Below are 21,001 nucleotides of genomic sequence, written 5' to 3'. Positions count from 1 at the left end.
AAGAGTTTTTTCTCACCCTCAAAAAGGGACAACCTTAACATGCTATATAAAAATATCTGTGGGGTATTTTAAGCTAAAAATTCACATACACACTCTGGGGACATCAAAGACTTATTTTACATCTTGTGAAAAGGGCATTATACCACCCCTTTAATGTTGACAATGTTGCCGATTTTAGCTAAAACTGTCAATAATTGTGATGATTTGTAGGCTAGGTCAAACTAGACAGCTAATTAGCCTTAAGGACTACAATTGTTGACGATTCGTCCGTCCTTGTGGTAGTTGTAGTCTTTATTTTTAACTGGTTTGATTAATTCCTGTGTGCAGTTAATATCACACACGTGAACGTCTCTTCGCATAGGCTAATGCAAACCACAAACCTTATTTTACTCGTAAATCATTAACCGCCATTCTAAAAAAGCCACAGGAAATTCCTGAGGGAAAATGGAAAATGTTTTATAGCTGTTTACACATCATTTCTCCATTAACGCGTAGGCTAATTCTTTATTGTAGATGGAATAACAACTTCACCATTCTTTACGTGGTTAATTGTGTATTTTTTAAACTGTGATAGGCCTAATTAGATTTGTGTGGCCTTGCCAGCGATATAACTTAAGTGAAGAATATAAACAACCGGCGTCGCTGTCCCTTTAAGAGCTCAGAGTTGGTTCTCAGCAGCAGCGCTGTGCGTGCGCTGAATCTCCGGCATAACAAACACAACTATCAGCAGCTCAACACTCAAACTTTCTCCAGCACTTCTCACATTACTGGAGTTTAAACGCTCCGCATCAACACAACGCGATGTCGCGGAATATGTAACGCCATCTAATTAAGGTAAGGTAATCCTTTTACATTCAAACTAATATTTGACAACATCTAACAAGCTGTCAGAGAGCAGGCAGTTTTATTAATATCTGAAGGCTGCCCAGTGTGTACAGTGTGTGTACAGTAAGATCTTCTAACATTTAATGAGCGTTTATTATACAACTTTATTTACTACTCGTTTTTCATAGTACAAATCTCTTTGTGGTCTGAAATCATCCCAGACCTTGTAAAGAAGGTGAACGGGCTGTAAAGTAAAGGTTTTTTTTTTTTTTTTGTTAAGGTCGTGAGTTTAACTATTAACGTTACCCAGCAGAGTGTTGACTGTTCCGATGGAATTCCATTGATTCTCATGTCAGGATCAGCACTGCATTCAATCCTCGTGTATTGCAGTGTAGCGAAAGATTCTTTCTATAGGGTGTTGCTCACTGAGGAATCCGATACCCAGAGGCTTTACACTCGCTGAATGGCACAGTTAAGTTTAAACTGAATTAGAAACACTCAGAGCTAATTTGCCAGTTCCTTACAGACACAACAACTGTGGGAGTCTTCAGGGAATTTGCAAGAATAACATGCCATTTTGAAGGCCTCTGCAGAAAGCATGTTCATCCAGCAAGTGTATGCCTGATGTCGAGAAACTCTACGCGCACACCCCACTTTTTGGGAGAAATCGTTACTTTTAAAGTACAAGTGTGTACCTTTGAAATTGTTCTTGTACCCCTGGATATGCCATATGCCTATGTCTGAGCAGATTCCCAAATGCAGATTAAGTTCTCACAACATGGACGAGTGTATTAATTGTGATAAATCTCTTGTTGCATAATCTGACCTGTATTTCCCTCGGTGCTCTTCATGACACTTGGAGGATGGGAAATATATTCAAATCTGGCAGAGATTTGACCTGTGGAAAAGGTTCTAGATTTTTTATTTCAAGCGTACAATCTAATCAGTGATGTTATTTTGTATGATTGTAATTGAAATAGTTCATCTGATTAATTAAAAAAATTTTTTTAGGGTTATAATAACAGAAAAAACGTGCTAAGCTGTATAATATAATATAATATAATATAATATAATATAATATAATATAACATTCAAAAGTTTGTGGTTGGTACATTTTTCTTTTTTTATTGATTTTTGAAAGAAGTGTCTTATGTTTACCAATCCTAAATAGAATAAAAACAGTAATATTGTGAAATGATATTACAATTTAATATAACAGTATTCTTTGAATATATTTTAAAATGTAATTTACTCCTGTAATTACTCCAGTCTTTAGTGTCACACGATCCTTCAGAAATCATTCTATAGTTTGTTGATTTGCTGCTCAAGAAACATTTGTAATTATTATCAATGTTGAAAACAAGTGCTGCTTAATATTTTTTTTTATGAAAACTGTGATACATTTTTCAGAATTCTTTATAATATAATATAATATAATATCACAACATCCATCTTTCTATCAACACATTGCACAAATAAATGTCAAATATGCTCAATATAAAGGCACTGACTTTATAGAAATACAATAAATAAATAAAATAAACAGTTACATAAAACAAACAAATTTTAAATAGAGAGGAAGATTGTAGTGAATGCTTTTGCTTGCGTTTTGATGTAGGCTACTTTATACATGCATTGGCTGCTACAATATTTGTATATTTGTTAGTTCTCTCCATTTTCATTGGGCATTAAATGATCTGATAGGACTTAAATGTGAAAGTGAAGGTTATCTAGCAGCAGTGTGGTTTCAATGCAGTTAGGGAACTGAGATCTGAATATGTGTTTGAGCAGAGGTCCGGCATATTAAAACACAAGTGTGTTCTGTCATCTCAGCTACGCGGCCTCCACCAGTTGTGAACAATGACGTATTGTGTCACACAATAGTGCTTCACTGTTATTTATACACACCCCCCCAGCACACTGCATCCCAAAAGCCTCCTTGATTCCTGCGTTTCACAAATTGCTTTTGACTCTACAGCTTCCACTAATTGTTCGTTCTGGAAGCCCAGGGATGTTTGAGTAGGATATGAGAGGGAAATATGTTTTTCTCGTTTGGCTCCATCATAACAGAGCAATGCAATCAATGGGTCTTGAAGCATGTTTTTTCATTAATGAAAATAAAAACAACAACAAACGATTATGCGAAATTATAATAATGATTAAAAAAAAAACACTCTCATGAGACGAGGCTTTATTTGATTTATTTGTGAATGTCTGCACTTCCTGTTGCATGTATTGCCTAGATGTACAAAATCTCCAAAGTGGATTGAATCTGTGGAGACTATGAAACATTTGAAGTGCAAATATTAATTTTCTGCTGATAAAGATTGCTGTTCAAATAGCAAACCAAGATCATCCAGGGCTCATTCTGTCAGATAAATATTTCCCCTTCCATTAAGTTCTGGAGAACTAGTCCATTCCATTCCATTCTGGTTTGAGAGAGTGTTTTTTTTCAAATAAACTTCCTATGAATCGAGTGGGTGGAATTGAAACACAGAGTTAAATTGTTCCCAAACAGGGCGTACATGAGTTGCCATCACCGTTGGTATCAGTAGGACTTGTGCATAAATAAAAATGGGAAGACATGCATGAAAAACATAAGTAATTCAAAATGAAATGCATGTTTTTCCCGAGTTACTTGATTTTTGGGAGACCTGCCAAAATGTCTGCAGACATGAAAAATCTAGGTTGCAGAAATACCAGCTTAAGACAGCTTAAAGGGTTAGTTCACCCCAAAACTTTATATTATGTCATCAATGACTAACTCTTAAAAATGGAGTATCACAGAAAGTATCACACTCTTAAGTATTGATATTGATAAAGTGTGTATATGTCCAATTGGTGTCCTTTTTAACACCATGTTAACATTTTAATCTGAAATGCAACAAAGGAACAGTTGTGAACGAAAAGTGTGTGGTAATGTTTATGCCATTTACAGTGACTGTACGTTAAAATACTAGCGCAAGTCGTTTACTGCCTTCATTACAAGAAAACATGCATCATCACTGGCTTCATTTGGTAATACTATTCTGAAAGAGTACAGGAAATGTGTATGAGTGGCTCTTTTATTGCATAAACTCAATGTGTTTGTTGCTTTGGTGACCATGAAACACAATCTTATTCTGTTAGTAGCTTTCGTGTCTAGCAATTTGATGTCTGTAAAAAATGGTTAATTTATTTTGATGGTTTAAAAAATCAGATGAGCTTGTCAAGGACACAGTCTGTAGATTCTGTGAAAGTTCTTTATTGGTTTTAGGTGTTCTGCCTCATTCAAACCAGTTTCTTTTCATGGAGACCAGTCTGGTCTCATTGTTTATATATTAGTAGCACGCAACTTTTACAGACACAAAACCCCTACACTTTTGTATATTTGGATTGATGCTGAAATGTACAATATAGGCTAGATGTATTGACAAAATCCAAAACTTAAACATGATTAAGTTTTTTACAGGTATAAAAACATAACATATTTTAAAAATCTTTAAATCATAAATATAATTGTATTGCAATTTTTACCATTTTATAGATCATATTTTAGATCCCTTAACCCTACACCCAAACCTAAACATAACCACCTTTATAGAGAGTATAAAAAAGTAACGGGCAGAAAAATGTACATGACATATTTAGTAACAGAATACTGTGAAATAAATATTTTGAGCCCTTAATCCCACTCCTCTAAACCTAACCCTAACAGTTTCTTAAAAAATATACAGTACCGGTATATAAAAAACATACAGACAAGTGATTTACGTTCATTTTATTTATTGCAAACATGTAAACGGCAGTACCAAAGCAGTCCAAACGACAATGTGTTGCATTCTCAACGTTCTCTTTAAGTTGTTAATCCTTGAATATCTTATCCCGATCCTCTGTGTGAAGACACGCACAACTCATTGAAATGCATATCACCCAAAACACAGTATGTCGCAATCGATGACAAAGGCCCTGTCCCAAATGGCACAGTTCAAATGCACTTACGATCTTGTGGACTTACAATGGCCACCGCATGATCGTGAAGTCCTCGAGAACATAGGGTGTCCCATTAGGTTTCAGAAGGGTGTTCTTCCCGACAGTCAAAACAGCATTAGCCTACATCATGAAAGTGCAGACTCGCAGGAAGACTGTGAGTGTTTTGGGAGCCATTTGGGACAAGTCCAAAGCAGGCGAGGGCCAATGAGCCTAGAGCTCACTAGAGCTACACGATTCTGGATAATTTGAGAATCACTTTTTTTATATATTTTTTTTCTCCCACAATTCTGAACAGACAATTAAACAAAATAACATGTAATTTACTAGAGGTTTTGACAAAATGTATTCAATTCAGTATATTTGTAATTAATTTTAATTAATTATTTAAAAAATCTGTTTGAATGGCTCACTCATGAAGACGTCACTTGTTTCATTACTGGATGAATCAGACACTTTGAACAAATCTCTTGAATGAATGATTCAATGAAAGACACATTTTTCAACAGTCACTTTAAACGATTAAAGGGATAGTTCACCCAAAAATGAAAATTCTGTCATTAATTAGGCTACTCACCCTCATGTTGTTCAAGGCTTTCGTTCATCTTTGGAACACAAATGACGATTTTTTTCATGAAATCTGAAAGCTTTCTGTCCCTCCATTGACAGCTACACAACTACCACTTTGACACTTCAAAAACTTCATAAAGGGATTGAAAAACGAATCCATTGTGAATTGAGCGGTTTAGTCCAAAGTTTTCTGAGGAGACTCAATCACTTTATATGATGAACGGGACTGAAAGTTCTCAGATTTCATCAACAATATCTTTGACGAAAATCTTACGGGTTTGGAACGACATGAGGGTAATTAATGAAAGAATTTTCATTTTTGGGTGAACTATCCCTTTAATTCCGTGAATTTGATTAAATAAGTATTCGTACATATTTGTACATCTGTGAAGTTGTTCATACATAAATAATTTACGTTTTAGTTTGCCAATATCAATTTTGTACGTTTTAGTGTTAATGCAAATTTACATAGTTTGTTTTTACCATACGTACATTACATGTGACTGCTCGTGAGATCACGTTGAACCTTCTCATGGTTTCAGATGGCTGCGATAATCTCCTCTTTGTATCATGCACATTCTCTTTTTTTCCTCTAGAGTGGGAGAGGAGGAGGGTTTTGTTTGAGGGACAGCTGTATCCTGTGTATTCAGTAGTTCAGAGAAAACCCAGATCGGCCATTAAGATAAATATGGTTAGGGCAGGGTGGACAGAGCAGAGCAGGGGCACAGTTTTCCCAGCAAAATACATGTTGATTGTTGATTGAGATGGTGGCCATCTTGCTTTGTTTACTGGCTCAGTCTAAATTTGGAGGATGATTTGAAGAGACAGATACGGTGCTTCTGGAGTGAGATGGTTATGGTGTCCTGCTGGTTGCCTTACCATCTCTAGACCTTCATCTACGAGAACAGGCCTGCCCGAAACCATCTCAATCTTGTCTGCAAGCGACCCTTCCCCCGGCATCCTCAGGTCACAGCGTGCAGGGAATGCGGTCATTAGACAAACACCACCCCGTTTATAGTGCATCATTCCTCTGAGTCCATGACAGTGTTTTCTTATAAGGCTGTAGGGTGTTTTGGGATGGTTACTTACTGGCATAAGTTAAAAAATTATATTTGACCGCTCCTGAATCTTCAAAGCCTATAGAATGTTTTTTTTTTTTTTTTTTTTTGACCATTTAATTGTCAATTAGACAAAAACTGTAAGTCTGTAAGTAATGGCAGTCTGGTTGCTCTGTACCCGTAAATCAAAAAGTAATGGCATACCTTTCCTCAACAAGCATGTTTTGAGGTATCATTCATGTTTGTCTGAATTCTGTCATCATTTACTCACCCTCAAGTTGTTCCAAAACTGTATGAGTTTCTTTCTTCTGTTGAATTAGGGCTGGGCGATAAAACGATAACGATAATTATCGCGATATAATTTTTCTCGATAAAACGATATCAAGAGTTCGATAAATGTTCGATAATGTTTATGCGCCAAAAGCGGAACGAAACTCATTTGAACCGCGCGCCACACGGACCATTTATCCGCTCGGCTCAAAGTCCAAACGACAGCGCAGCCCGAGCTCACTAGGGCCGATGCGTTTACTCTGATGACTCTCGGTCACGAGATCCAGTGAGAAGCGCTTGAATTCAACGAAGAACACAATGTCTCAGTGATTTAAACCAGTTTAAAGGCAAATGAAACAGCGCTGACAAACAGGAGTAACACTGTGCGCAGAAGGCTTTTCCGTCTACAAATTCCCATCATTTACCATGGATTTACTGTAACGTTAGCCTAGTAATATTAACTGCACCGAAAGTGGGATATACATATTGAATTGTATTATATTATTAATGTAGACGATGTATTAAAGGACTGATGGAATATAATTACAGTATTTAATAATGTATTTAGGCTACTGTTTTTTTATACAAATACCAGAGAAACCATAAAGTTACATTTTGCCATGATAGTGAGGTTATCATGATCTAAATGCATGATACTGGATGACCAATGGTTAAGTTTAATAAAACTCAAACAGTCAGAATATTACATTTTACCAAATAAAAATTAGCACATGCAGAAACTAAGAAATTAATTGTCCAGTAAAGATATTTTGTTATGGAAAAATGACAAATGTTTGAATGTTTACCTCAGATTTGTGAAATGTTCACCTGTTTGGCAAGTGTTTGTCATGATATGTTCTGACAATAAAGAGTAGTTTTAAACCACAATTAACGCTCTTGTTTCTACAACTTTCACTTAGGAGCAAAAATCTGCCTTTAAACTTGAAAGAAATAAAGATTTGACTTTTATCGTGATAATGATCGATATCGACTGATATAAAACAAAATTAGCGTGATATTTTTTTTTTTTTGCCATATCGCCCAGCCCTATGTTGAATACAAAAGAAGATATTTAAAAACAAAAAACCAGCAATGCAAGTTTGAGAGGTGGCAACCCGTCAAATTTCGCAAAAATCGCGACTTGCTTTACGGCACGACGTCACATACATCAACAACATATGAAGCAGCCTCTATGGAAGACACTAGCACACATTTCAGATGTGAATCATGGCAGAATCAACGAAGAAAACGAAGAAAGCAAGGTCGGAAGAGTCAAGGAAAAGAAAACGACGGTTCTGTGTGGTATTTACGATGGTAACGTTAAATACAAGTACTCCACAGTGACTCTAGGGGGCGCTGTTGGAGAAAAACGGAAACTGCATAGTGTGCCTTTAAAAGTGAGTTGGAAAAGAGGGAAAAATTCCAATGTCCCAAACCCCCTCTGTGATACCGGTATTACCGGTGTTGTCACACCCGATTACCCGGTGGGAAAATTTCCTCACCGTCACATCCCTAAAACTCATACAGGTTTGGAACAACTTGAGGGTGAATAAGTGATGACTGAATTTTCATTTTTGGGTGAACTATCCCTTTAATATTATTAAGCTAAGCAATAATATTACTAGTTAAACCAATAATAAACAGATGGACGTTTTCTGTGCTGTCTTTTGAGTAACAAATTTATTGTCTTATGCATTGCACTGTGTGCTGTGCTGTTAAGATAGAGATTGTGGTTTTGACCTTTCGTGACTTTATTTTCCCTTGCAAAATAGTCCCTGTCTTAACCGCACAACTGTAGTACATGCGGTTGCAAGATAAATCGAACACTAGGAACCTGCACATCAACTCGATATGTGGCGTAATATATAGGCCTAATGTGGTTGTGTAATTACACTCAAAAAATTTGTGAAAAGTACAGCTTTTTTGTGTAGGGGTAGAGAAATGCTGCTGTAAAATGGGTAGGTGTTTGTTGCATTTATAGTCAGTCGGTATTAATTTTGAACCATGTGCGCTGCATTAAGTGCAGCAAATCCAAAAGGAAATGAAGGAAATGCCACTGCTTGCAAGGGACCAAAATAGTTGGTTGTCTGTATGCTACTGTTCAAAAGTTAGAAATACTATTACAATTTAAATTAATCGTTTTCTAAAATGTAATTTATTCCTGTGATGGCAAAGCTAAATCTTCAGCATTAATCTAGTCTTAAGTGTCACATGATCCTTCATAAATCAGTCTAATATGCTGCTTTGATGCTCAAGAAACATTTCTTATTATTAATGTTGAAAACCGCTTAATTTGTGGAAACAGCGATATAATTTTTTTAACTTTTGTAACATTACAAATGTTTAATCTAACTGTTGATCAATTGAATGCATTCTTGCTGATTCAAATCAATCTTACTGATCACTTTTGAATGGTAATGTAAATAACAGCCACTTTCGTGACACTCAACAATATGTCTTTTTTTCATATCATAATTCAGTAAATAGATGAAAGAGAGCAGACCTGCAACTCAATAGGCAAATATTGCAATGACATCACTGCTGGTTACAAACTTTAAGTATAAATTTAAACATTTACAAGAACAATAACAGACAGCATAGTTAGGACTGAAATTTTAGTGGAGTCTGTAGATTAAGGGATTTGGGCTGAATTAATTGCAGATGTTTTGTCACTGGTTGGCTCTATGATGACAGTCTTGCTGAAGGGAGTTTTTCTGCATCGCTGCTAGAGGAAAAAGAAAACACCCAGACCCATTTCTCTCCTTTCCTCGGGTCACACTTTATCAGTCCTCCTCACAAGCTTCCTGCCTCCCCCCTCACCATGGGATCCGGTGAATCAGAGTGCCCGAGCCAAAGGTTAGCATCCAGAGTCCAGACAAAGGAAGACGAGGATATGACTCATCAACCTTTTTTAACAGCCTTCTAACGTCTGCTTTTCTACTCAGACTCAGTTTTGTTGAGTGAAACAGACCCTGTTGACATTATCAAGGCTTTTTAACACGTTTCTGACTTTTATTGTGTTTTATAATTGCGGTGGAGTGATTGATTGATTCATCTCTGCCAAAATAGAAAGTGGCACCGTACATGCTCAAAAGTACCTCCTATTGAGATGTCCTTGAGAGAGAACAGTGTGAATCCTTTGTGGATTTGTACACCCTGTGATGACAGCTTATCCAATCATCACACCCACCAATCAGGCTCCGCCCCTTTTTCAAGGTCACGAAATGTAGCAGCTCTCTGTCCCTGGGTTTGGCCGTATGCCACTCGTAGCCTTGAGATTCCTCGTAGGCCACTGTTCTCAAGTGCTATCTCTCCATAGGACACAGTCAGAAATGTTTACAGAAAGCGTTCTCTCAGTCTCACTCCCGAAGTTATGCCATCCCTGCTGAACAAGCTTTGCCCCACCCATGTGGATTTTCTCCCAGGCCCACCCTGGTGGAGTCTGTTTTCTCGACTGTTGCTAGTTCCCACAATGTTCAACAGCTTTCCCTCAATGAATGGAGGCTTCTTAAAATAGTTCTAAGAAATATGACTGCATTGTCTTTCCTTGCATACGCTCTGTTACAGCTTATCCTGATATTCCCATGTGTTTCGACTATGAATGCTCATTTTCAAATCATGGTACAAAGATTTGTTTTTATTCAGTCACTGACTTTTTTGTTCCAACGCAGTGGTTTTAAGAGTCTATGAGCAGGGTCATGTCCTCATCTGGAAATGTCTGGGTGATTCAGTCTCAGCCCGCTGAAAAATGCTTTTTGTCATAAAAGACCATTAACCTCCCTGCAACTATCAGCCATGTCTTTTGTTCATCAAATTTAGAGGTGGACATTACACATTTAGTTTTGTAAGATATAAATTACCGGTTGTCTTTGCATGTAGGCACAATGCTAGTATTATAATAATAATAATAATAATAATAATATATTTAATGTATTTTACATATTAGTAATTTACTAGGGGTGTAACAATATATCGTGTCACAATATATCGCAATACAAAAATGCAACAATATGTATGTTGGAGAGTGAGAATCTGTATTGTGTATAGGTCACCGCCACCCGTCCCCCCCCCCAATTTTTTTTTGGGAAAAAATGTAACGCTTTAGTGTCAGTACTACATTAAACTACTATATATAATGTAATATAATGCTGTGGGGGAATATTTGTGGGTCCTGATAATACCAAATGTCTTTTGTTACCAGTAAAAAGTGGCCTACATTATTTTAAATATATCTAGCCAGTGAAAGAGTGCAAGCATATTCGTCTAAAATAACTTTCAGCCTCAGAATCATGAATATATTTATTCTGGTGTCACCATTGTCCTGTGCGTGGGTTACCAGCACCAAGTCCACGCCTATTCATTTCCACCCCCAATGTAAAACAAAATGTAGCATTTTAATCAACAGTACATATTTTTTTTTGTTAACCTTTTACCATGTAGTACGGTGTACATTTTAGGACATCCTCAGACCTCAGACATATGAAGACAAGGCATCATGCCTCAGACTATAAGGCTTCAGTCATTGGACAAAACGGCATCGCGCCTCAGACTGAAAAGCTTCAGGTCTCAGGAAAAAAAATGTCAGGTGTCAGGTCTCGTACAATTAGGCATCAGACGAAACAGCCTCAGACAAAAAGGCATCAGCCATAAAGGCATCGGCGAAAACGGAAATCAGGTGGAGTTTGGAGGTTCGCATTGCCCCGCCCCATGTGACATCACATATATATATATATATATATATATATATATATGTGTGTTACCAGTAAACCAGTATACCAGTATATATATATATATATATGCTTTAATGAAATGTTACACTAATTACGCTATATGCAGAAGAGAACATGCATTTTGCGAGTTTTATTTGCACGTTTAAAAAGTTAGATGACATATTTCAACTAGCTAGCTTGTATGTTGGCAAACTATCGTGAAGTAGCCTAAAGCATTCTTTCGAGCTATGAACCGCGTACATGTGATGTCACATGGGGCGGGGCAGTGCGAACCTCCAAACTCCAAACAACTCCGTTTCGCCCGATGCCTTTATGGCTGATGCCTTTTAGTCCGAGTCCGTTTCATCCGAAGCCTTTATGGCTGATGCCTTTTAGTCCGAGTCCGTTTCATCCGAAGCCTTTATGGCTGATGCCTTTTAGTCCGAGTCCGTTTCATCCGAAGCCTTTATGGCTGATGCCTTTTAGTCCAAGTCCGTTTCGCCCGATGCCTTTATGTCTGATGCCGTTTCGTCCGATGCCTTTATGTCTGATGCCTTTTTGTCTGAGGCTGTTTCGTCTGATGCCTAATTGTACGAGACCTGACACCTGACATTGTTTTTCCTGAGACCTAAAGCCTTTTAGTCTGAGGCGTGATGCCGTTTTGTCCAATGACTGAAGCCTTTTAGTCTGAGGCATGAAGCCTTGTCTTCATATGTCTGAGGATGTCCTAAAATGTACACCGTACTACGTGTCTTGGAGTATCGCAATATCGTATTGTGAGTTCAGTATCGTGATATGTATCGAATCGTGACATGAGGGTTTCGTTACACTCCTAGAATTTACTACACGGAAAAATGCTTCTTTAATCCACAGAGAATTTGATCCACCTTCCATTAACCTATTTTCTTTGCTTGTTTTCTCAGATGAAGGACTGGTGTCGTCTGCTGCTCTTGGCTGGAATTGCTGCTGTTTTGCATGCAGCCTAAACAGCACCCATGCACACTATGGCAACAATCGGTCCATGCTCAGATGCAGAGGACCTGTTGGCTTCCATCCACCTCGAGAGGTATCTGGACCACTTCCGTCAGGCAGGCTTTCTCCTCGCCCGAGACTTCTGTCATGTGGACAATTTCGCTCTGAACAGGGTGGGAGTCACTGCCACCGGCCACAGGAAGCGTATCCTCAAACTGGTCGAGCACATTCAGCTGATCTGTCAAGATCAAAGGAAAGAGCTCTTGCTAGATCGCTGTAATTCAGAATCCGCTATTCACGAGGTGACCCCTGTCAATGTGGAGCCTCTTTCTCCTTCAAGACATACTGGCACCTCTTTAGAAACCTTGCGTAACAGCTCTGCCCCGAATCTTTGTGCACAAGTGAAGCGCTCATTCTCCGAGCGTAGCACCAGTGTTGTAAAGCCGGTACCAAAACCAAGAACTGTCTTCCACAAACTAAGAGCAGATAAATTTTCTTTACCAACACAACATGAAGCGCAACCTCGCCGAAAGTCATCTCAGGACCCGCTTGTAATAGTTGCAGAAGATTCATCCTCTACTGCGTCCAGTACAGACACTGTTGAAACATTTACTGAATCAAAAAACGTCCATTGTGAACCAGGTTTGAGTAATACCACTTCAACCCCAGAGACTGGTGGACCGTTACCTCCAGTGCCCCCTAGGTTAAATCGAGGAATTCCCCCATCCACATTCAGGAAAATGTCGGACCAGGAGCGTCTCAGCACCCCACCCCTCTGCACCCCACCTGACTCCCCCTCTAGTTATCAGTGCTCTACCTTCACCAACACACCTGGTTCACCTCCAAGTCCTCCCTGCTCAGGGCTAGAGATGGTCTCTAATGAAATCTACTGTGGCACTTTACCAAGCACTCCACGTTTGTTTTGGAGGCGCTCTTTACCCGTTCCCCCTCCGCGCCAGGAGGTCAGCCCGTCCACTGAAAATCAAAGGTAAACTGTTAAGTCTTCATTGAAATGACATTAGGGGCTTTCGCACCAGAGGAACCTTTTCATAGTTCCTAGAACCTGGATTTTGGCGTGTTCGCACCGCAGGAACTAGGAACGATTTTAGTTCTAGGAACTCCTTTTGGAGGAACTAATTTAGCTCCCACTTCAGTGTAGGGTCTAAACCAGCACTATAGGAACTATCCATGACGTTAGTGTACGCTGATTGGCTGAACGCACGTGAAACACCAGCACCCGCCATTTAAAAAAAAAAAAAAAGGTGTAAATGCACAAATTATAGCCTATATATTTACTCCACAAACTAACTCTACGAACATGGAAAACAGTGATAGATGGGCCTCTTAACCTTTACGCTGAGGAGAAAATCCAACGCAACTTTGAGGGGACCAAGCCAAACATGATGTATTTCTGCTCAGCTAAAAACACTGGACGTCAACCACACAGCATACGCTAATAACTTTTCATATACTGTCTTTCTTTGTATAACAGGTCTACCTAAGAACGTATTAGACAGGACTGTTAAACAGAGTTCCTTCTGGTGGTGCGAATGCAACCAGGAAAATGTTCCTAAGGGAACCATTCGTTTTTGGGGAACCACCCTGGTGGCTTGTTCCTAGAACTAAGTTCCTAGAACTACCTGGTGTTAAAGTCCCTATTGTTTTTGCTGAGCATACCAGCATGCCATACCATTTAATTTCAAAGATTATTTTTTGATTGATACCATTTTGATTCTTATGACTATCCCTCCACAATTAACTAACTTTCTCCTTCTATAGCACTTTAGAAAAGTCCACAGCATCTGCTGAGGACGAAGATGAAATGATCAACCCGTACTGTGAAACTGTCTTCCACAGCAAGCGACAATATCAACATTCAGAGGTGAGAGACTTTATTTTAGAGTGAATTTTTACTTTATGTACTCAAATAGGTGTGTTTTATTTATGGTTAAATATGTTTAGGTTGACAGGACCAAAATTGAGGAAAAGACTACAAATAAAGAGGATAAAACAAGAGATCATGGGTAAGTCCAATTATTTCCATGAAAGTTTAAATTGACTGTTTCCGCAAAAGTCAGCTTAATGTTTGGTATCTCCACAGTGTAATATCCAGCTAATAATTCTAGATTGTGTTTATCTAAAGAAAGTCATATACATCTCATCTGGGACGGCATGAAAGTGAGTAAATGATGAGAGAATTAAAAAAAATTTTGGGTGGAGTATCCCTTTAAGTCATGTTGATGCCTTAAAAAGAAACAGTTCACCCGAAAATGAAAATTCTGTCGTCATTTACTCATCCTCATGTTAAAAACCCTAGAACTTAGGCTACTTTCTTCCAGGAAACGCAAACAGAGCAGTCTATAAAATGAAAATGGGGAAGGATGCTGTCAAGTCCCCATATTACCATATGAAAAAAAAAATATAGCATAAAAGGTGTTTATATGACTCGTGCTATACTCTAAATCTTCTAAATATAATATATGATAGCTACTGTATGTTTGAGGAACAGACTATAAAAAAAATATAATAATAATAGTTATTTATAGAAATTAATGTTTTTTTGAAAATGAATCTTGAACTAAGTTTATTTTTCTCAACAACAACAATAATTATATTATATTATATTATATTATATTATATTATATTATATTATATTATATTATATTATATTATATTATATTATATTATATTATATTATATTATATTATATTATATTATATTATATTATATTATATTATATCATGCTCTGAACAAGAAGAAAAAATATAAGACATTCATGTATCTTCAGAAGTAGTGATCGGACAAAAACTTTTTGGTATATGGATACCTGGTACGGAACTGGCTGGGAATGAACTGGCAGATAAAGCTGATAAGGAAGCCTTTTAACTGAGAATGACAGATCTTATGTTAAACCCATACTGAGTTTGTATATTTCCAAAAAGTGGCAAATGGGACGAATGTGTCCATAACAAATTATTATATGAAGTGAATCCAGTTATAAATGAAAGACCTCACCATTATTTTCTTTTTGACAATAGAACTGACTAGACTGTGTATATACAAGATGTCGAGTTGGTCACTCAAGACTTACTCATGTATTGTTGAAAGCACCTTTATTTGCCTTTATGTGGTTTTTGTAAGTCTTCCTTGACTACAAAGTAGATTTTATTGGTATGTCCTGCTTTAAATTATATTAGGCAATGCTCTTATTCAGAAAGTATATTAATGGACATTTTTTAAATGGTTTCTTCTGGGAAAATATAATATTAATTTGAAAGATTTTTTATAACTGGTATTATTATTGATATTATTATTGTTGTTAATTTTTTTATTTTTGTTTTTATTTGTTCATTATTTAGCTTTTTTTAGGGGATGGTTGCATATTTTTACTTGAACATGAAGCTGTTTAATTGTTTTTGTTGTTTTTTTTGTATAGTAATATTACTGTGCAGTATATATTTTAAACCTCCTCCTCCTCCTCCTCCCACAGGCAGAACAATCACTCGTGGCTCAAGCGTCTCGATTCTCCAGGCTACTGCACTGTGGGTGAACCCACACCGGGCTCCCACTCGTTCTCCCTCCCTCATAACCTCTGCTCCAGTGAAGCAGACGAAGACCACATCATCTCTCCCTACGCCAGCTTCACCTCGCTGTCCGAGCGGGTGGCACCTATCCTCAGCGGCTGGCTGGACAAGCTCTCTCCTCAAGGGTACGCCCCATCGGGGCTGCTGCTCTCCTCTCATCTCTGCGTCTCCTGCACGCTCCTCAATGGCTGTTTCTGCTCCCTGTCTGTCCTCTCTGGCCGGTTTGTCATCACTTCACGTGTTGTGTCTCCTGCTGTTTGTTCCTGTCTTCTGCTTGTGTCTAGATTCAGTTCCTCCTTAAACAACTTCAGAAATGTGACCTTTGTAATGTAGTTGTTTTTCTCTGACATCACATTTGTTCCTCTGTTATAGAAACTATGTGTTCCAGAAACGATATGTGAAGTTTGACGGGAAAAACTTGATGTACTACGGTAGTGAAAAGGTATGTTTGCATGTGATCAAACTCAATGCCATCATTCCATTGTATTATTAAAGGGATCATATCATACATTTATCATTCAGTATTTTGTTTACTTTTTCCACTTTTAATGTCAAGGTTTTTACACCAGAACAGTCATAATATTATCTACTGTTTTTAAAGTCTTATATGCGCACCAAGGCTGCATTTATTTCCATTATAAATGTCTTTACTATCACTTTTGATTTCACTGCTTCCTCAGTGAATACAATTGTTAATTTCTTAAACATCTGACCCCAAACTTTGAACAGTAGTGTAGTTTTTCCACCCTCCCTCTGATTTGCTTTGAAGTAAACCCAGTTTTTGCATGTGTGTGCTGCAGGTTTACTGTCAAATATAGTTTTTAACTGCTTGCTCCACCCTGAGCATTGAATAGTGTGTTAAACAGCTGAACAACACTGAATGGATGTTGTTGACGTGTCAAGGCCCTTTTACACCAAACGTGGAACAGGAAAGCTGAATGAATTTATGACCAATAGTCTATTTCCACCGAGAGCGAAACCTATATTCATTGAGCTGAATGAAAAGCAAATTGCCAGAACAATAGATGGTGGTGATCGACAACCAAATTCACCTGCGTGTTGAACCTTTCAGCTCAGCTGGTCTGGGAAAAGCTGTTACACTTTGTAATCATTTAAGGTTTGCAAGTTAGTTAAGTTTCAATAAATCATTTTTGGGCTGGGTAGAATGGTTTGTGTTCCCACTGTTACAGTACAGCATGATTTCATAGTAGAATTAACTGATTCATCATGATATATGATCCCTTTAAGCACTTCACGCTGCCTGAAGACCTTCAGAATATAAACCATTCCTAAATTCCATTGTGTTTTTCTGCAGATGTTTGTACACTGTTATTCTTAACACAACTGGTCTTTTTCTCCCAGGATGTTTATCCCAAAGGAGTGATTCCCTTAGCTGCCATACAGATGGCCCGCGTAGCCAAAGACAATAAATTTGAGATTGTGACAAGTCACAGGACATTTGTGTTCCGAGCTGATAATGATGGTAAGCGCAGCATTTTTCTACATTGCCATTTATGCATTCGCTTTTAGCGACTTACCATGCATTCAAGGTATTCAGTTGTTGCATTTCCTGGGAATCGAACCCATTACCTTGCCGTTGCACTATGCTTGAGCTACAGAAATGCTTAAAGTCTACAAAAAAACATGTTTGCAAATATTCTTGTAATCTTTTTGGTCACACTTTATACTCGGTGTGTACTATGTACTTGCAATGTGCTTTTTGTGTTCATATTGTATTGCAAAAACACTACTACTACTAATAGTACTACTACTATTGAGGTGTGATATGGGTAAAGTTAGGGACAGGTTTGGTGGTATGGGTGGTTTAAGGGAAGGCTCAATAGTGTAATTATAGATTTAATTAAATCAATGAACTACAGCTGTAATTACATGCAAGTAAATACATGTATGCACATAATAAGTGCATTGTATCAAATTATTAATTTAAATTTTACTACATAGTAGTTAAAGACGCATATACAGTGGGACCATCTTTTTTCATGGCTGATAATATAGAATTGGAATGGGTCTTTAGAAAAGTGTTTTATTGCTTATTTGAAATTTAACTAGGACAAAAGAAACCTTATGATCCTTCTTTATGCCACCTTGTAGTCCAGAGGAGCAAATGGTGCAGCATGTTGCAGGAGCGGGTCAAAGAACAGCTGGTTTTTGGCCGCCCACGGTTTGGCCCCGGCAGTCACTGCCAAAAGAGCGGCTTCCTGGAGCTTAAAGGAACCAAGTCAAAGATCTATGCAGCAATTTTAATGGAGCAGATCTGGTTGTACAAGAGTGAGCAGGTGATTAGTTAATCATGTTATAGTTAATTGTGTTATAGCCATACTACTCTGAATTTAGTACCAGTGATTTGCTTGACCTCTTTCTTCTCTCAATGTGAATCAGTTTGAGTGTTTTAAAAGTGTTCTGAACTTCCTATAGCAAATGTACAATGCATTCAAAAGGAACTTTAAATGATTTGCATCATGGAGGTTTGATTGCTAATTCTTAAATTAAGGCTTACCCTTTGTGATATGTGTTTTACAGTGCTTTAAAAATGGGATTGGAATTACTGTAATTGAGGCCAGAGGTGCTACAATTCGTGATGGGAAGGGCAAGAGCTTTGATCTCATTACTCCTTATAAAACCTTCAGGTAAACAGTTCAAGTCACGCCATGCTTATGTTAAGCTTGTATATGTGTTTACCCCTATGCCATTTCCAACACTGCAAAAACATTGTTTAATCAGTGATTTGTCCTCTTTCCATTTAATTTATCTTGAATTCAGTTTCTTTTTCTTACCCCTTAGTTTAAAAGAAGAAAAATCAAGTAGCTAACTAATGGGGTTTGCAAAATAAACTTAACGTATTCTCTAAAAACAAGTCATATTATCATGCACAGCTTTGATTCTCTAAAAGGACATTTAGATCTTTCTTTTTACTGGAAAACAAGACAAATATTTAAGAAAAATAGAAAAATAAAGATTATTATGTAATACATAAAATATTATATATATATATTTATATATATTTATATTATGACACAATTAATTTTCGATTATGATTTTTATTTTATAATCCTTATGTTCAAAAGGTTGCGAAGATTTTTTAAAATGTTTTTGAAACAAGTTACCAAGGCTGCAATTGCTCAGAAATACAGTAAATCAGTAATAATGTGAAATAATATATAAAATATGAAATAACTGTTTTCTTTTTTAATATATTTTATAATGTGATTTATTCCTGCGGTGACAAAGAAATCATTCTAATAGGCTGATTTACTGCTCAAGAAACATTTCTTATTATTATCAATGTTGAAAACTGTTATTCTGCTCAATATTTTTGTGGAAACAGCGACACACACACACACGCACACATTTATATATATATATACACACACATAGTTGAAATAAAATCAATTTTGATCTGTTAAATTTCACTACACACTTAAAGCAGGGAAGTCATTCAGAGGTCTTTTCTCACTAAGTAACTATGCCAGACTAGAGACAATTAATAGGATCCATGAAGGCAGAGCATTAAGAGGGTTTTGTGCACCCTTGCAGCTTTACGGCAGAGTCGGAGCGAGAGAAGCGGGACTGGATGGAGGCCCTGCAGGAATCTATAGCAGAAACACTATCTGATTATGAGGTGGCGGAGAAGATCTGGTCCAACAGGTCCAACAAGATCTGTGCAGACTGCAAAGCCATCAATCCAGACTGGGCATCCATTAATCTCTGTGTGGTCATCTGCAAGAATTGCGCAGGTGTGTGTGTGTGAGACTGATGTGGTGGTGTGTGTATTGGGTGTATTATCAGCTCGATGGTATTTATAATTAAAATTTATAAAGCACAGTCAATTCGGTTGAATTACTGAGTTTTCCAAATAGTGACTATCCGGCATGGGTGACAGCAGTGCAGTGTGTCTTGGTTGATACAGATGGTATTAAGAGTTTCTAAGCTCATTTAAGAGTTCATACGAGTTCCTCCGTGCCGTAAACTGCAGATAGATGTGGCTCAGAGGCACCATATCAGGAAGTGTTTATGGGACAAACAGAATGAATGGTGCGTGGAGAGTGATGTGGTGCCTCTTTTGTTCTGTCTGCCTGCAGGCCAGCATCGAAGTCTTGGCACAATGGTGTCGAAAGTGCAAAGTCTGAAACTGGACACCAGTGTGTGGAGCAATGAGATCGTTCAGGTAGGGGTTGTCGTGAGTTTTTTTTTTTTTCAGTGAAAATGATCCTTATATTCCAGTTATCAGGATTCCTGATGATATCCACTGTGAGTTTACTACACTGTATTTCACAAATAAGGCCGAGATGAACCATTATGTTTATATGTTCTAGCTCTTCATAATGCTTGGCAACGATAGAGCGAATGAATTCTGGGCAGCCAGACTTCCTGCGACCGAGGAGCTGGACTGTGATGCCTCCCCAGAACAGCGGAAAGAGTTTATCACCCACAAATACAAAGAAGGCAGATATCGCCACCCTCATCCCAGTTTCAGCACCCAAGAGGAACTTCTTAAGGTAAAGGATAAACCCTTTGCACTCACAAAAAGTGTGCAAAAAAATTGATTTTCTTCCTTATTCCTCATGAGGTATTGACATATCAATATCTATTTAACAACTTAATGTTATTGCTCATTTCACATTTAAAGAAGTTAACCAATCATAACAGAGATTATTTATATATAGAAGTCTTTAAAAGTACAGAACCAAATAAAAAAGTCCCCTAAAGGGACCTTCAGAAAAATAACAGACACAAAATTTGTGTGCGCACAATAAACTTACGTGCAGATGAGAAACTTTTGCGTGCTCATGAGAATCTATTGCGTGCTCACAAGAAATGCACTGGATTTTTTCGCATGCTCACGCGTTACAATTTCCAGTTTATGTTTTCTATAACCTATTTCATTTGTGCCATTTTACAATGTAGAAAAGGAGAGTATGAATGCGCATAAATTATTAAAGATCTATTTGCTCAAAATGTGTTTTTTTGTTAGAGCAGTATATATCTAATATCACGGCCTTATGTCTGCTTTTACGCTGATTGC

At 37.5% G+C, this 21,001-nt stretch overlaps 1 protein-coding gene across 3 annotated transcripts in view; it reads left to right on the top strand.

Annotated features, from left to right (window-relative positions):
- The first annotated feature begins 656 nt into the window (after positions 1–656).
- arap3 (ArfGAP with RhoGAP domain, ankyrin repeat and PH domain 3) overlaps positions 657–21,001 on the top strand; it is a 34,191-nt gene continuing 13,846 nt past the window's right edge. For all 3 annotated transcript variants that reach the window (XM_084430313.1, XM_084430314.1, XM_084430312.1), the window contains exons 1-12: positions 657–834; positions 12,325–13,361; positions 14,153–14,255; positions 14,336–14,397; positions 15,864–16,082; positions 16,330–16,399; positions 17,320–17,440; positions 18,070–18,254; positions 18,499–18,605; positions 19,513–19,712; positions 20,058–20,143; positions 20,292–20,474. In XM_084430313.1, coding sequence (XP_084286439.1) covers positions 12,397–13,361; positions 14,153–14,255; positions 14,336–14,397; positions 15,864–16,082; positions 16,330–16,399; positions 17,320–17,440; positions 18,070–18,254; positions 18,499–18,605; positions 19,513–19,712; positions 20,058–20,143; positions 20,292–20,474 — 2,301 coding nt within the window. In that variant the 5' untranslated portion in view covers positions 657–834; positions 12,325–12,396. The remainder of the gene's footprint in view (positions 835–12,324; positions 13,362–14,152; positions 14,256–14,335; positions 14,398–15,863; positions 16,083–16,329; positions 16,400–17,319; positions 17,441–18,069; positions 18,255–18,498; positions 18,606–19,512; positions 19,713–20,057; positions 20,144–20,291; positions 20,475–21,001) is intronic.

The sequence above is a fragment of the Rutilus rutilus genome (genome assembly GCF_951802725.1).
Source record: "Rutilus rutilus genome assembly, chromosome: 14".
In the NCBI taxonomy this organism is placed as follows: Eukaryota; Metazoa; Chordata; class Actinopteri; order Cypriniformes; family Leuciscidae; genus Rutilus; species Rutilus rutilus.
The sequence above is the reverse complement of the archived record's forward strand: the minus strand, read 5'-3'. Positions and strand labels throughout refer to the sequence as shown.